We start from the raw sequence: 18476 nt of genomic DNA, 5'->3' as shown, positions 1-18476 counted from the left end.
CTATCTGGCGGATCCTCCTCTCCAGTACCCCCGAATAGACCTTACCAGGGAGGCTGAGGAGTGTGATCCCCCTATAGTTGGAACACACCCTCCGGTCCCCCTTTTTAAAGAGGGGGACCACCACCCCGATCTGCCAGTCCAGAGGCACTGCAATAAAAGGTGACCCCCTCAAAAAAAAAAGTTCTAGCTTTTGTTAGGACATTACTAAATTTTCAAGATCTGACATTGATTATAATCAAATTTATATACTACACGAGACAAACCCACCAGCGTTCATACCCAGCTACCTTTTTTCTATCACAGCACTGTGGATCTTTCTTCATCTGGGTTAAGGACAGCAAAGTTTCAGACAAGGGGAAAAAAGGAGTTTGGGATTAAAGGAGCATTCCATAATTAAAATCCATGTTGCACGAACTTAAAGGGAAAATTTGTTTTTAAAACCTGGATCTTATTTCTGGCATAAAATACGTTCATCTACTCATCGATAACAGTTTGGTGAAAGTCGGCGTCCTTCGGACGATATTTAGATTACTCGAGATCCGTGTATATCCATGTAACGCAGTGTTTCTCAATTCTCGAGACCCACTGCCCTGCATGCTTTCGATGTTTCCCTCCTCCAGCACACCTGATTGAAATGATCAACTCGTCATCAAGCTCCGCAGTGGCCTGATCAGGAGCCATTCATTTGAATCAGGTGTGCTGGAGGAGGGAAACATCGAAAGCATGCAGAGCAGTCGGTCCCGAGGACCGGAATTGAGCAACACTGATATAACGGGAGACAATAGGGCAGACAATACAGCTACCATGTTGTTGATATCAGGGGCTTTCTACACACATGTCTACTGGGATGACGTCATCGATACGTGCCGCTGCAAGCACAGATCATTTACTCCGTGCTCTGTGGCGGTCGGCCAACTTTTGTGCAACATGGCAGGATATTTATCTGATTTTGACGTGGTCGACAACTTTGAGTATGATGGACGTCCTCCTGTGCTACAGCACCGCGCGTCATGACGTCATCCCACTAGACGCGTGAGTAGAAAGCCCCCGATAAGCTCCCCGATAGCCCCAATAACAACAACGCGAAAGCTCTGAGCTAACAGTGCAATAGTACGCGTTCATTCATTCATTCGGCTTAAAGTATCGGTGAAATAAAGACAGATAATGCCTTATTTAGAGGCTGTATTGTCTATGCCCCGTTCTCTCTCCGTTATATGGATATACGTGGATCTCGGGTGATTATTTTAAAGTTTTGTTGCCTCTGTTATGAAACAGCTTACATTTCAGACATTCACATTCAGTACCGTGCTAAAGCTGTGGTTTGCCTGTATCTTTAGATAAGTCTTCGCAAAACCTGTTTATCAGCTGCTATGTTTTAGCATATGTGCATATGTTGTATCTGTCAGGGTGTCAGTTCAGTTGTGACCACGTTCGTTTCCAGTCCCTTTCGCTGATAAAATCGTGCTCTCCAGATAACACACAGTACTATCTGCTTGAAATAGGAAATAATTGTTATTTGAAGGCTGTGTGCAGAATTAATCTGGCCTTGTCTATGATTGACTTTTCATGCAGTACAGTACACTGTGTAGAGGCCAGTCGCTGAATCCCATTTGCTTGTGATAACAGGAGAATAAACATGAGCTGGCAGGGCAGAGCAGAGTCCCTACAGTGGGATAAATTAGTCATACCTTTTTCGGGGTGTGTGTGTCTCTATTTGTGTGCATGAATATGTGCAAATATTGCTTATCCATGCATGAGTGTTTGTGAGAATAAATCAAATGATGTTCGGCAACAACAGAGAGGACCATTCTTCTTGTGGATTTTCCTTCCAGTATTTCCAACTGACAGTATTAATAACTGATATCAAATACAGGGACAAATATGCGGACAAAGAACAGACACTCAGTGAGAAGCATGTTTTGAATGTTTTTATTTAAAACTAGGGCTGGGCGAGTTAACTCGTTATTATCGCGTTAACTTGTTAATTGTTTAACGCGATACATATTTTATCGTGCATTAACGCAGGTTTTTTTTATTATTATTTTTTGGGGCTTTTGTGCCTTTAATGGATATGAAAGTTCAGAGAGACAGAAAGCAGGGGGCAGAGAGAGGGGGAACAACACGAAGCACAGGGCCGTCTGATGCGGGACTCGAACCGGGGCCAGCTGCAGCGAAGACTATAGCCTCTTGTACATGGGGCACCTGCACAACCCAATACACCACGGACCACCCATATTTCATTATTTATTTTATTATTGTAAAAGTCTGTTGCTCGCAGGCTTTTATTTTGTAAAAGTCTGTTGCTGTCTGCTGTGGAACTGGAAAAGAAAGTAATTGGCGGATCCACCAAACATGGAGAAGGGTACGGAACTTTTACTCGGCCATTTTCATTTTAAACTTCTTCCAGACGGCGGAGTCGACAGAACCAAAGTCATCTGTAAACACTGCCAAGTTGAATTGTCTTCTCACCGTAGTAGTTCCAGTCTAAAATATCACTTAAAGGCAAAACACACAACTGATAGCAGCAAGTCATTCAAGGAAACAGACAGTGGAGCGAGGCTTCTACATAGAAACTACATAAAAATCCTGATGTTAAAAGTGTGTTTGCACAACAAATGTTATGGCACTTTCACTCATATGGCAGCACATTTAAAATAAAACTAAATGCTAAAGGATTTACACTACTTTTGAATACATTTTTGGATTTTGCGTAAAAATGCGATTAATCGTGAATAATCAGGGAAATCATATGACTAATTAGATTTAGAATAAAAATTTAATTGGGGTGGTCGGTGGCGTAGTGGGTTAAGCGGCCGCCCCATGTACAGAGGCTACAGTCCTCGATGCAGCGGGCCTCGGTTCGACTCCCGCACCGAGCGGCCCTTTGCTGCGTGTCTTCCCCCTGCTTCCTGTCTTTCTCACACTGTCCTATCATTAAAGGCATAAAAATCCCCAAAAAATACTTTAAAATAATAATTTAATTGTTGCCCAGCCCTATTTAAAACAAACTATTTGTGAGATTGGTTTGGTTAAAGCGCTCACACGCACACTTCACTAGAAGCAGCACAAAGAGACGTTGCCTTTTGTTGCAGCTCTTCCCCACCATCTGTAAATCAATTCCTCAGTTCGCCGTAGGCACGAAAACCTCTTAGTCCGTTGGGGTTTGGAGAAAATCATTGACGAGCTTGACAAACCGTTCTTATCTTGTGTTTCACCTCGCATGTCTCTGAAAGATGTTGGGGACAAAACAGCAGAGTGCGATGCCGTCAGAGTGAGAACCAGCTGAAAGAGGAGTGAGCCAAAATCTTTGTGGGCATATCTACAGCTGCCTGAATGTATGTCACCCACAATGCAACAGCCAGTTCTGTGAGAAGCTTGCGTACACATTTTTCTCGCGAATTATGTTTCACCTTGACTTGTTTGTCACTTTTAACTAACAAAGGGCTTCATAATCAACCTGTATTATTCCTAGTGGGCACTGGGTAGTAGCCTGGGCGAAAGCCGACTGTTGACTCTGTCAAACAGTCTGGGAAAACCCAAGAGGAATCCGTTTCCATGGAAGGCGGGACCTTACCCAGCAACTTAAATTCATTGGAGTAACGGAGTTCCCTTAACCAATCATAATGTTTAGAAATGACATTGGTTATGCGCCGAGGTTCATGCTTACTCTCGCGAGGCTCTAGCTCGCGAATCACGCTTCCCACATCCGCTTTCATTATACCGGTACCATTTGAGAAATCAAACTTTTCCCAAAGCCAGTTGGAAGGAGAGCAACGACATCCTTGCCACTAACAAAATTGACGAGGCATTTCTCTTGCTCTCGTTTTAATTGTGCAATGATCTCCAGAGTTGGGACAACTTCATGGATAGCTTCTAGCGTTCTTCCGTCGCCATGTTTATTTCCGCTGCGGTTGAACTACAATTACATGGACTACAATGGACTCCGCGCGTGAGTTCTGCGTCACCACTCGCAACTGTTTGCTGATTGGCAAAACACTGAGCGAACCGAGGTAGGGTGATTTGGCCAGACTATGTGCGGAGCCAAAATCTTTGGGTGGAAGTACGTAGGATGGCGTCGCCAGGCTAACTGGGTAGACCTAGATGCTCTTATTTTGTGAAGCCTAAAAACTGCTCAGGAATGGCTCAGGGTGCTTCATAAATAGCCCAAGGCATTGACTAGGGATCCAAACTGCCCAGATCCCGATGTGAATGCTTTTTCTCAGCCATAAAAACAAGAGACTCAACATTAAAATGACTTTCTGTCTCGTATTGTTTGAGCTCAAATTCAAATGCTTTACACAGCAAAAACGTCTATCTTCATGCTTCTGTTAACCCTCTTTTGTATGCAGATATGCTTGCCTTGATGTAGCCAGGTCCCTGGGGTGCTTATCTGTTGCTAAGGCAGTACAGAACTATGCACAGTCAGAGCTGAGAACACAGTGTTCGAGCCACGCCCCACCACACACACATATAATCCTCATCATCCCACTTCGCTTGCCATTCTTTAGAAGTGATTCCTTTTGAAAAAAACTCAGTAGGTTGCTCTTCCCTCAAGAAGTTTTGTTTTTTATAAATCACTGTCCTTGTTTCATAACTTTTTCATCACTGTTCAGCATTATTTTTTTACAGATTGCGGTTCCAAGCCGTGGTTGTAATCACGGCTCAGTCAGATCTGATGACGCAGACTCGGATTCCTTCGAACATGAGGGGAAAAAAACACAAGCTCAAAATGAAAGTGCCAAAAGCAAATGTCTCAGTCAGATTTCTAAAGTAGCTCTAAAGTTTGAGCGCTGCTACCTTGCCAAAAAAAGCTGCACGGTGACAGGCGGTGTGTTTCAGAGAGTGGTGCGCCATCACCTGAGCCCATCGCTCAGGATTTCATATGTTCAGCTCCGGCTTAAATCGCTGTCAGTCACCGGCACTGCTGCTTCTCACAAAGCTTCTGCCTGATAAATCGTAGCCTGAGCGGTTTGTGCTTTTAGATACATTGCCTCATGAGCGTTCTGATCAGTTGCGCACTCTCAGCAGGAGGGCAGCATGATTCAGCCTTTTACCTGTTTGTGAGGTGAATACCAATGTCTGTGCAAAGTGGGGGGAGTTTCTTTGCTTTTACCCATCAGCACAGGGGTGAGTCACAGCCACAGACTGCAAACTATGTGCCTCTGCCTCAATGCTCCTCTATGCTGACTACCCCTACAGGTAGTCAGCTGCTCATTGGCAGATGTTGGGTATCTTCCTTTGCCGTTAAGCCCTTGTTCTCGGCTCTCTGTTAGTGCTTTGTCTTATCCACTTTCAGCTGTTTTTTTATTCTGTGTGTTTTCATGAACTCTCACCTCCTCTGCTTTGCCTTCCTCTGTCATTGCAATGGCCCTAACGCATATTAAGTACATCTTTGTTCGTCTTAGAAAGTAAGATTCCAGAAATCTGCACACAGTGGATTAAGTATATTGCACAACAGTATAATTCCAGCCCAACCCTGTACTTTGTGTTGCTAGATTATATCTCTTTTCTTTTTGTTTGTTTTTCACTCCATAGGTCACCACAGGGAATCGCACCAAGCACTACGTGTCGTACCAGCGCAATGAATTTGTCCAGATGAGGTTTCCGAAGTATGCCTTGCCAAAGGTAAAGCACAACCAAGCTGAATCGTCTTTCAGTGCATATGTCAGTCCAGGAATGGCCCCCGGTACCTGCTGTGTTCATGAGAGATCATTGTACATCTCACATTTTCTTTCCCTTGGACGTATTTTCACTGTGAAAGACACACGTACTGCTACGCTGATGACACCCAGCTTTACGTTTCCTCCTTCAGCCCTCACCAACAACTTTCTGAAGCTCAGTGGAAATACACAGTGCTTCTCAAAGTCAAGGATGGATACTTAAAGGTGGGGTCTGTGAGGTTTTCTGGAGCATTTTTTATCATATTGTCTGAAAACCTCCTCACAACCCCATTGCACTCACTAAAATAACGAGAAAAAAAAACCGAAATCTTTTAGTCCATTGTAGAGGGTGTAGCAAGAGGAAGTAATGATGAGAGTTACTTCTATTGGATTCTGACACGCCAATCAACCGTCAGCCCCCCTCCCCCCTGCGCGTTCACAGACTCGTGACTCGTTCATGTGTTTTGAAGCCGTGGTTCCGAAGGGTGGGCTGAAGGGAGAGGCAAGGTTGTGTATTTTCAAAAATATAGCTTGCAGGAATCGTTTTTCCAAGATCTCAGACCCCACTTTTATCAGTTATGTCTCAACGATATATCACATTGATTGTAAAATTTTCCAAAGATTCCTTTGAAAGTCTTGGTGCATCTATTCATTGAAATTTCAAGGATGTCTCTGTGTATCCTTTATGTTCTCAAATCAACCACAGGCCTTTGTGCGCACCATAGACTGCAGATGGCTTTGGTGGGTGTAGCTGAAGGTCGGACCGTTGCTGTGTGCTGCTGTATAAATGGAAGGCCACAAGGAAGCATTCTTGACTTTGAGAAGCACCTAGAGTTTAGACAAGGCGTGTGCAACATTTCTTTTCAGAGGGCCACATTGAAGTAGTTAAAGAAATCGAAGGGCCACACATTGGACCTCTGAATTGAATATGAGCTTATGCTACCCACCTGTCAGCGAGTATTTAAAGATAATCACCATTAGGGAAAGCCTTGCTCTGTTTTTCAAGCACAACTGACAACATGTAGAAAACTCTTGTTGATGATTTGGGATTTTTTGACCGCTTTGTAAAAATATTCCAGGGGATAAGTTCAAGGTTATGTGTTTTTCCGATAATGGCAGGTTCGTGGCAGTGTGAGCACACTAAGTTGAGAAGTGTCACTCGGTGCTGTACCTTTGAACATAGAAATAATCTCTTGGCATAAAATCTAGATGCCCACTCTTGATAAACATAAATTCAGACTTTAGCTTCATTTTTTTTACCTCCACGGTGTGTTTCTGCCCCCACAGCAGCTGACCTTACTACCTGTCACTGTCAGAGGCAACTTGAGGCCTATGTCCTTGATGACTGTTCCATGTTTCCCCTCAAATAAAAAAGTCTCTGTGTCATACTCAACAGAGGGCAAGTGTGAGCTGAATTCAGTTTCTGATTTGCATCTATTATAATCCAGCTGTAACTAGTTTCGGTCATTGTCATTTTTACTTTAGATTTAAGGGATGCTCTTTATGATTTTTGGTAATGTGGTTTTGATGTTGCTGACCAAAGTGACCCTGAGTGTTTTGCAAGGTAAAGTAAATAGAATATGTTAGCACAGCCTGCTGAATCACAGTTGGACAGTGGCTCGTAACAAGCTGAGTCGGCAGCTTTAAACAGTCACCACTGCCAAAAAATAGATCCGTTTCCCATTAACTTAGTCTGAGAAAGTGGCCCACTGACCCCTGGGAGTCAAACCTTCAACTTTAAATGAATCTCTCCACACGTGCTGCATTTGTTAGCGTGGTACATTCACTCAAACTTATCTTGGTACAGGCCGGATACATGATACATCCCATGAAATATTCACCACCATGCATCGATCCACTCGGGTCTCATGTCACTGACATGGGCAAAGACGATAAATGAGCTCCTCTCCAACACAAGGCAGGACAGGAACCTTTGCTGTCAGCGTCAGCAGCACCGGGGGGGGGTTAGTGTCGTTTAAGACGACACTAGTGCTATCGAACCGTGCTGATTGAATGCAGAGCCTGGGGAGATGTCTCACATATTTTTCAGTTTCAAGATAAGAAAAGAGATCCTTGAAGACGATCACTGCAATTGACAGTCTGGACTTAGTTTGTCAGCCACACGCACACTTAGGGCATAATAGAAATGCTCTTGTTGGACTCGTGGCCCCTACATTAAATTAATATGCCTCACTTGTGTGGCTGCTGTTACTGTAGTCAGTTATTCGTAAAGAAGGCGCAAAAGGGATTGAATTTCACACACAAGCACACACTTCAAACAAGCTGACATGAATGGAGTCTGTTTGATTCAGTGTGGTAAGAAGGTGATAGATAAATCAGTCCATGCATGAGAATCTGCGTGCGTGTGTGTGTGTGTGTGTGTGTATGTTAGTTTAAATGTGCACTAGTTGCTCTCTATCTCTTGTCTTTTCTCTCCCCACATGTGTCCTCTTACTTGGGTGAGCAGATAGGTCACACTTTGCAAAGCTTTTAGGTCAGGCGACATGGGGTGGTGTGTCGGGAGAGACGCGGAGAGGAGAGAGGTATGGAGAGAGATACCGAAAAGGAGGAGATGAAGAGAAAGTGTGTGTGTGAGAGATGGAGTATTTGCCTGTTTTTCCACTGTGAATAATTGAAAAGCCAGAGAATGAAAAATGCAGAGGCCATCAAAGAAAGCAGTTTGGCTCCATCCTATGAGACCTGACCCGAGTTATGGATTAACCACACACGCACACACACACACACACACACACATAGATACACACATGGACATATGCATACAGCTTGCAGGGCTGTGAAATAACAGGTAATAATTTCCCCTTTTGCTCTGCTCCTGCTCCTATTAAGATAGATAGATAGATAGATAGATAGATTACTTTATTCATGGGAAATGAGGTTGTCATAGCAGTCCAGTATTTGGATACAATAAAAATACAATACAATAAGATACTGAGGTAGAAAAAATAAAAGAAGAAAAGTATAGCCAACATATTTGAGACTTTTACCAAAGGACTATTTATTTTGGGGACTTTCACCCTTAACAAAGTAATACTTTAACACGATATCTTTATTTTTACTTAAGTATTACTTTTGGTTACTTCGGTTACCTTAAGTTAGCGAGGGTTACGAATATAGCAAATGAAAGATGCTAACATTAAGAGCTTTACTGGAGTAACACTGGCAATACATGGTCATTGAATGATATGATTTTGCCCGAAAATACTGCTCTGACCCCTTTGTGAACAACTTTTTAAAAAAACATTTATTGAGCCGTTACAGTAGCAATATGCAGTTACATAAATAGAATTTTTATAAACATAAACCTAACCCCCCCCCCCCCCCCATCCTCCTGGCAGCATCCCTACCCCCCTCCCTGGTCTCCCCTGGATCATTCAAGCATCATCAAGTGTCAATTGTATGTTGTAGTGTGTGGTGTTCTTCTGCTCACAACCTGAGAAGTTTATCCTTTATCTGTGCAGCCGCTCCCGACCACATCTCCAGAGTGGAGGTTCTGGCATTATTAATCCGTGCCGTAGATAGTTCAAGTAACACTATGTCATGAAAGTACATTAACCATTTCCTTGCTCTGACCCCTTTGAAAACCTGTTTGTACAGTCGATCGCACAGCAGCTCTTCCCCATGTTCAATATTGAATGTAATTGAATATTTAAACATTTGGCGGCTCTACCACTCGTCTTTTTTGCCACCCAGTAAGCGTAACCCACACCCCGGCACGCCGATTTTTCCCAGTGGCCACTCCTGGTATTGCAACAAAAAATCCCCAGTGGCCCAAAAAGCTTTTTTTTCCCATAGACCGCAATAGTAAAAGAGATGCCCGTAAAACTGTTCACAGGACGCCTCCAACTATAACCACTGTTATTTACTAATCTTTGTATTCTATATTTTTAAGTCATGGACATTTTATCTGTAAAAAAGTTTTGTAACAGCCAGAAAAGCCCCAGAAAAGTCTGTTTTCCCAGCGTGACGTCACAGCTGTGTACGTGTGTACGCATGCTCTATGGGCCGCATAACGCGGAAGTAAACCCGGAAGTCAGAAACTTTTTTGGCGTATGCGCCAGGCGAGCAACTCCATTGAAATCAACGGCAGCCATTTTGCAGTGCATTACCCAGTTAATATAATACCTCCATGGCGTAACAGCAGCGACGTCCGGGTACCGTGACGTCACGTGCATACCCTCTTATAGAGGGTATGATGTTTTTTATATTGGTGGTTTGATGAAGCCATAAAAAGCTGAATAATGATTCTGAATGTGATTAAAGTTGCTCTTCCTTCAAAAGGTAAATACTGAATTTAGTCACAATGTAAAGAAGGTCCCTTTCAAGGCTGCAGGGTTGTAGTATAATGAGGATGCTCCAAGTAGGACTGCATTCACAGAAAATGCTATCACCAGTATGGGAATTCTGGATTGGCATCTCACAGACAGTAATCAGCTTAAGGTGACCTCACTGTATGTCTTTCTAAGTTTTGGGCTCTGAGTGCGAGGCTGGAACGTGTCCGGGTTTCAAAATCTGACCTTTTTACTACATCGGAGCAAAAAAAAATCACAAATCAGGTCGTGAGCCCAGACAGTTCTTCTTTTTTTTTTTTAATGGTCTGAAATAATAGCTTTGAACAGAAGACGATTGATCTCACCTTTTATTAGGTATAATACGTGTGTGTTTAAGAATGTTGGATAGGGACTGAAACCCGTGAAGTCTTTCAGAATGCCAAAATGTGGCGCCTGATTGTCTCAAATAAATCTTTACTCATTTCAGTATGTCCAGGGGCCATTATTAAAGTTTTAATATGATTAATGGAAGTTGTTGGAGTGCAATACAATAAGGGATCAATTCTGCCATCAGTTATTATATCACAATTATATCACTGACTACTGGGAAATCAGGCATGCGATCCTTTTTTTTTCACTTAAATGAGCAAGACATTGGATTAAACTTTCTGACCATTGTATGACCAAGACTTGAGTAGCTTTATGGGAGCCTCTAGCATTATAGCGGGACTTTAAGTCTTCTTCTTGTGGTTGGCATACAGCGAAAGACTTGAGGAACTTGTCTGTGTTGAAGTCTGATGGCATTCTAGAGGTTGAGAAAAGCCTGATTAGAGAGTGAAGCAGAGAGTCACGGAGATAGCAGTTAGCTTGCTTCCAACTATTCATGTTAGCATGACGTCTTTGGTAATATTTCACAGAGTACTTGTTTCAAAAACATGTCATTGCTTAGGATTTTCTTTTTGAAGCCACTAGTTTTATTACAAAATAGTTTTGAAATAAAATAGAATAGAATAGAATAGAAAAATACTTTATTTATCCCCCAATGGGGTAAATTCAAATTCGTCAAGTAGCTCAACATTTTTTTTAAATATTTACAATGATTGAATTAACAACAATAAAACAACAATAATAATACTACTACTAACTAAATAATAATAAATGAATAAATGGCAAAATAAACAAATAAATAAATAAAAATCAATCAATCAATTTGAGAAGAACTCAGCAGTCACTGTTATAAAGATATATGTTATGAGAACTACCCAGACATGGTTATAGTTTTTGTGAAGGTTTTGTTCAATAAGTTGAGAAAATGTAAGAATATTATTAACTGTCAAGATTAATCAAATATGCATAATTGATTAACCCATCCATCCATCCATTTTCTATACCTGCCTAATCCATTTCATTTTTGTGGGGGGCTGGAGTCTATTCCAGAAACCATTGGATGAGACGACGGTTGCACCTTGGACAGGTGACAATCATTCCATTTTATTGAATACAATCATTTTCACACAGCGCCAAATCCTAACATATCATCTCAATCTACTTACAAATATTGTCAAAACCATAGTAGATTATAGAAAGAAACCCACCAATTCTGCTTGAAAAGGACTTCACAACAACAAGGAGGGCAAATTCCATTCTAATTGGAGACAACTTGGCATCCTGAGGGAAGGTGGTCAACTGCCTTGACATTTGCAATGAGAGTGGAGCAAGAAAAGATGTGCAAATAGACTTGTTATATCATCATTCCTCACCATGTATCAGTGGGCACAAACTGCGCGGCGCTATATTGTTCACTTTAACACTGGACGATCAGAATTATGCAGACGACAACCAAATGTACCTTCTCTCTCCCAAAGTTACGAGTGCTCCTTTGACTGATTTCAAAAGATTGAATAAATGAATAAGGTTCAAACTCCCTACGGAAGACACAGTCCAACCCAGGCATCTTGGAGTAACATTCAAAATTGATTGATCAGTTAACATGTACAAAAAAAAAAAAAAAGCTTATTTTGAGAGCAGCCATTTTCCTAAATGCCTTTAGGTGAGAGATTTCAGCATATTCCAATACAACCCGATCTCATAATCAAAGTCATAGCTACTTTGGTCCATAGTCCAAAACACTGCAGTTTCTACACAAAAGTAGCCTGGCTGACGCGTCCACAATCTCGAAGAGATGGTGGTCTGGGAACTAGGTGTGCATTTTCTCACATTTGAGGCGTGGTTTACGAATGCCTAGAGCCGTTTATTGGGCGCTACGAATGTCTATCAAATGGCGTCTGGTTCTTCCCATGCTGCTTTGCACATGATTCATAGCCAATTGTATCACTTATACCAGATGACGACAGAAATTCGACAAGGAAAAAGAAGAAAAAAAAAGTAAAATAAAAGTAAACTTGCGCTCTAAGCTACTTAAAACACTTTCTAAGGCTGCATCGAACGGTAACGTGTCCGCTGCCATGTTGGATTAACACTCTACAAGCTTCGGTGTAGCGCATAGACGTCGTCATCGTCTTGCTGCCCCCCCCCCCCCGTTCTGTGATTGGTTCCCAAACTCTGGCAAAAATAAGGACGGTGGTTTCCAGGCTGACTTTGCAGTGAGAATGAAATCGCGCGCAAAGCAGCATGGGAATTCCCAGGCTAACACAAAAGCTCCAAAGTGTTAGAATTACTGCATGGTCATTTCTCATATACCTATTTAGGTGCGACATGTCTCAATGCATCATAATGCTGATGGTCCACATTCAACTCATATGACTATGCTTCAGGTTCAATTAACTTGGTTAACTTATCTTAATCCAGGGAAATAAAGCATGTATTTGCACAGATACTGCAACTTGGTGGATCTACATGTGCTCTGCCTCTGTTGCCTGCATGTGTCTACTTCCTCACCTCCACAAACCCGCCTTAGTTAAGGGTTATGTTTTTAGCCACTGTGGTGGGTGGTGGACTGACTGAATGTCAAAAAGAGCTGAAGTTTGAACACTTTTTGAACAGCGACTCCTCCGCAAGCTCCACACTGCCTCCTGAGACGAGTCGTCAGCCATAAACTCAGGCTCTGGTGTTGTGCTTTAATGGAGAACAGGGGTCGAAGAACCCCTCTCTGAGGAGAAGGAAATTAAGTGGAATAGTTGTGTTAAACAAGATGCTGTTGTTCCTGTGACGTTACATTTATTTCCTCATAGTCAGTACTGCATGGCTATGTGTTATCCTAAAAGGACAGTATCTCCACTGTGAGTGCTGCCTTTGAGTGCAATGGGAAAGAATTTAATTGGCATTAAATCCCGCTTCAAATGATTCTGCAGTGGTTGTGTGAATTGATCGGCAAAATGTAGGCAAATGTAGATCCACCAAGATCAGCATTTAGGGAAACAAAAATACCCGAATGCACATGCTAATTTTTTAGTAAGTGTGCTGCACTCTAAGCTGCATGTATGGGCACAGCTCAATTTTATCTTTATAGAATGACATGTTTACCAACTGTAACATCTTACATGGCCGATTCGAAACCGACAGCAATGACTCGCAGACAGAAAGACGTAACGGATCAATTTTACCTGTCTGCAAGACAGCTGGCTGCTTCTCAGCTACAGTCCTGTCAAAAATACCAAACCAGTCACACTATCTCAGAAAGCCGTGATTATCAGAACCTGCTGTGCACCATAGCCTGAAGGATACAGCGTAACGCAGTCCATTTATGTTGTCGAATCGTACAGACTTGTCCCCAGACTTACAGTTAGTGGTCATACTCCCAGTGTACAGAAGGCAACCATGTGACTATTGTCAATGGGAACGGATTTATTCAGCTTCTTTTAGCATTTGTGCCTGCAATTATATATAATTATAAATATATAATATATATAATATATAATAAATATTATATATAATAAATATATAATATTATAATATAAAAAAAACTGTTTCAACGTGTTACGTACAACATTTTTTAAGCAATTGAAATTTTCAGTCTTGGATGTCACACTTGTTTAAATGCCACAAGAGTGCAGAGCACACTGACATTATATTTGAGTATCCGGTGGAAAAAAAACACAATGAATCATTTCCTCCAAAACTGATTAACTGTGGGCTACATGAAGATTATAGCACAAAAATGTTGGCAGTTAGTGCGATAGCTGGCGTGAAAAGTAATGTTGTCGGTGCGTTTTTTTTTTTTTTTTTTTACAGGGAGCTGACAAAAAAAGATCACGTGAAATGAATTGGTCTGTTTTGCTAGCACTCATTTTGCATCATGCATTGGCACAAAGTATGCTGAGTAACTCAGAAGCACTGTGTTTATGAATATCAAGCTCGATCTACAACTTTAAGCAATCCTGGGTTAATTGAGCCTGAGTGTATTTTCCAGAGCAAGATGGAAGAGTGTCAGCGATAAGGCACACCCGATCGGGCCCTTTCCTCCACACTCTGATAGCTCTGTCTTCAAATGTTATGTTAATGTAATCACTAACACAGAGAAAGTGCCGAGTCGCTCCCGTGTTCTTTCATGAGTGATGAAGCCATTTTCATCCCTGGCTTTGACAAGTACACTTAACAAGTTTTCTAAGCTGTCAAACCCGGTTTTTCAAAGGCTGACACTCTTACCCATCGTCCCCAGTGTGTTTCTTGTGACCGTCGCTCTGTATTTATCGGATTATGTTCTTTTGCTTGTGGTGAGTTACTGTCAAAAATTGTGTGAATTACAAATGCTGCATTGACTGCATTATTGTCTTCTCTGGACTTGTCCTTTTTTCTCTCTTCCTCTCAGCAATACTCAGTGACTTTTTTGCTTGTTTTTGCTGTTTTTCTCCTGTTTTTAATGACTTAAGTATTTTTGACAATGCGTCTTTTTCCCCCTTTCCTCATGACCTTTTTTTTTCTTTTTTTAAATCCTTTTTATTATTAATTTGTGTACGATCCTTACACTTCTGGGAAATGAGGAGACCGGTTGCTGGACCTTTGAGAGAAGATGTTACCCCATTCTTGCCTGTTATAGGACTGTAGCTGCTCAACAGCTCTGCGTCTTCTTTGTGGTACTTCGTTTCATGATGTGCCAAATATTTTCAATTGGCGGAAAAGTCTGGACTGCAGGCAGGTCAGACCAGCAGCCAGACTCTTCTAATACAAAACCATGCTGTTGTAATAGATTCAGTATGTGGTTTAGCATTGTCTTGCTGAAATATGCAAGGCCTTCCTTGATAAAGACGTCTGGATAGGAGCATATGTTGCTCTAAAACCTGCATATACCTTTTGGCATTGACGGTGCCTTTCCAGATGCGCACATTGGTAGTTCCATAGACACTAATGCACACCCTGGAATATCAGAGATGCAGGCTTTTAAACCCATGTTCACAGATAATGATTTCTGGAAGTGTTCCTGGGTTTGTGCATTGGTTGCCATGACAGAATCATGCCTGTTTTTAATGCAGTGCCATCCGGCTGCATCCTATATGCACAGAGGTGTCCCCAGATTCTCGGTACATTTTAGAGATGATATGTACTGTAGAGGATGGAACATTCCGTTTATCCAATTTTAAGTCGTGGAGCATTATTCCGGGCTGCATGGTGATGTGGTGGTTAGCACCATTGCTTCGCAGCAAGACGGTTCCTGGTTCAAATCCCAGCTGGGGCCTTTTTGTGATGAGCCGCATGTTTTCCCTGTGTATGTGGCAGCTGGGACAGGTTATGAGCCTAAAAGGCTTTTTCAGTCTTTTGTTGTGCCAGCTCCAACTTTTTTTGAGACGTGTTGCTGCCATCCGTTTCAAGATGAACAGATTTATTTTCATCTTGAAATAAAAAAAAAATGTCCCACTTTCAATTTTTCATATTTCTTCAATGTTCTTTTATGAGCAAGATTTTCATTTACGATCTTTTATGAGGATTTGGGTTGTATCCATTATGTTTCTTCACTTTCTCGCCTCTGCCGTTTATGTATTGTCAGCACAACACATTTTGAAAATCCTCAGCGTTCACTCTTCGCCCCAACTTCTTCTTTGCTCTCGTCCTCGATTTCTACCTCTAGGATGTGCAGATAGTGAGTACGGACGAGAACCAGGTCTTCCTTGCTCTACAGGAGTGGTACCAGACCGACACATACAACCTGTACCAGTCGGACCCCCAAGGTGTCTACTACTCCATCGTCCTGGAAAGCGTGCGCAGCACCAAGCAGCCAGAGGAGAGTGTTCTCATCGATATCCTGGAGGTGAGTTGACAGGAAGGCGTGCAGTGTGCAAAAAGGTTCATTTTTTTTATCATTTACACTCTTAAAACAAATGAAGATTTAGTCTAATTAGTTTCTGCTGGTATTACATATGAAGCCAAGTCAAAACAAGGTAAAAAACATCAGCTTTGTCTCTGCTGGTGACTCCTCGTATCCAAATGGGGTTCCAAAAAACAACCGATCGGTGAGAAAACGGTGGGAAAGGATGACTGGATCAAGCTTAAAGGGATAAGAGTTAATAGTTAGGAGGGTGCTGACACTGCTCTTTATTAATAATAATAATTAGCAATAAATACGACTGAAAAAAAATAACAAAATCATCAATGTTGTACCGAGGCAAACGGCATAAGCTTTTACTTATGTGGATTTATAGCTGGTTTTGGGTAAGTCCCTCATTCTCCTCCGACTGGTTTTTCATACACAAGGAGCATCGGGGAGGCTTCCCATTTAAATGGCTTAACAGCCTAAACTCCTTTCAGGGCAGTGGATCAGAGACTCTTCTCTGAATAGTTTCCGGCTACAGCGTCTGAAGGTGCATTTCAACCAACCGCGCTCAGAACTTTAACAGCCCAGGGCTTTTATTCAAGGAGCTAAAAGATTATTTCAAGCCGAGGTCTATTGCATTTTCACTGCAGTCTTAGTAACGGTGCAGATCAGGGCAAAGTCTGCTGAATTGTGTCGCTTCTCTCCGACAGTCCTCTCAGGAGTGTCGGCATTGCTGTGTGATCAGAGCTGCTCGGGTTCGAGCAGGCTTCACTTCACAGCCGAGGCATTCCACATCCTGTGATTCATGTGATAAGTACATCTCAACAGCAGTAAAACGAGACTTAATGTCCTCTCAAAGTATAAAGTGTGTGCATAAAGACGCATGTGCAGAGCTACTGGCCTTTTTTTTAATGCCAAACGGCTCCCCGTTTGACATTACATCAACTCTGCACTGCAGTTTGAAGAGAGCCTTTGCATCGCATGCTGTTTGATTTAGGAGCCTCCGTACACTTCCTGGTCTCATTGCAGAGCGAGGTATGTTGTTTTGATTAGAAACACACCCACCAGCAGTTTGGACAGATGTGCAGATGCACTCTTCCGAGAAATATTTTATTTCCTGCAATTCCATAAAGTACACAACCATGTTTCATGCACTCCATCCACACGTAGACATTTGATTATTCTGTAAACGTGTTGATATTTTGTCAAGTGTGAATCTAATTTTGGTGGAAATAAAATTCTAGGGATGCAGCCAGTGCTGTCAGCCCCATACTGAGAGTTCAGGATAATCTCAAAAGCACTAACTAGCAACCAGGGTTGTTTTATTTCTCCCTTGGATCTCTGTTTTAACCCCTGACTCCTACTTTGAAATGGAAGGGAACAAAGAAAGGACCCCCTCAAGATTCTTCTTCCTGGAAAAGGTTTCTTGTGGTGGAAATGCAGCTTGAGTCACTGTTTTGTCTCAGAATATGCAATAGGCCATTAAGGTAAAGGCCTTTCTCTCTACGTCGCTTCAGAGTGTACTTGCTGAGCACGCTGTGGATAGAGAGAGACGGGCAAACAGCATAGATTGAGAAAAACCCGAGGCAGAGGGAGCAGAAACGGCAGGAAAAACAAACAAACTGCTTAACAGATGTGGAGAGATGAGGACCCAGAGGCTCTGATAGAATACAACTGGCTTCTTTACTTTGAGTGATTCAATTGCCTTGTTTCATACTCTGAATATCAGCACTTTGTTCATTCGGTAATAGATAGCGAAGGGACAAGCTGCCTGGCGCTGCCTGCATTCTCTTCGGCATTTCGCTGTTTGACTTCCGTCTCAGAGCCTGGAGCGAACAACATCTAACAACGGCTGCAAAAACCAAGCAGCACATACTGATTTCAGTAAAAGTAACATTTGTATACTTCAGATATCTTTTCAGCTTCCAGTAACTTTCTTTAGCCCACATTACACCGCACTTTGCACAAGGTTATCAGTTTTCAACCACAGGTTAAAGGGCACATCCTGTTATGTAAGTGTGGTTACAATGAGTCAAATCAAAATTTCCTGATTGTGAACAGGATTTCGAGATCCGGTTACTAGATTAAAGCAAGGACGTGAGATATTCAACACAAACACCACATTAATTGAATGACAAATAGACCAACTTCAAGGGGCTCACTGAGGATAAAAGGGAATGGAGAGCAAACCATAAAAAAAAATATATCTTCAAAGGTTTCTTTCTTCGGCTTTTCTTAGACCATGAACACGCTTTAATGTCTTCACTCCACGTAACTATGTTGTTGGGAAAGTGTTGCGTGTGTTACACTGGAGCAGAGTCG

The 18476-nt window shown here is 42.1% G+C and overlaps 1 protein-coding gene across 8 annotated transcripts in view; it reads left to right on the top strand.

Moving 5' to 3' along the window:
- The window catches only part of sorcs2 (sortilin-related VPS10 domain containing receptor 2), a 342203-nt gene that overhangs the window by 286000 nt on the left and 37727 nt on the right, over positions 1-18476 (top strand). For all 8 annotated transcript variants that reach the window (XM_075451686.1, XM_075451687.1, XM_075451685.1 and 5 more), the window contains exons 8-9: positions 5536-5625; positions 15972-16151. In XM_075451686.1, coding sequence (XP_075307801.1) covers positions 5536-5625; positions 15972-16151 — 270 coding nt within the window. The remainder of the gene's footprint in view (positions 1-5535; positions 5626-15971; positions 16152-18476) is intronic.

The sequence above is a fragment of the Odontesthes bonariensis genome, chromosome 19 (genome assembly GCF_027942865.1).
Source record: "Odontesthes bonariensis isolate fOdoBon6 chromosome 19, fOdoBon6.hap1, whole genome shotgun sequence".
NCBI lineage: Eukaryota > Metazoa > Chordata > Actinopteri > Atheriniformes > Atherinopsidae > Odontesthes > Odontesthes bonariensis.
Note: the sequence above shows the minus strand (reverse complement) of the source record. Positions and strands in the feature narration are given on the sequence as shown.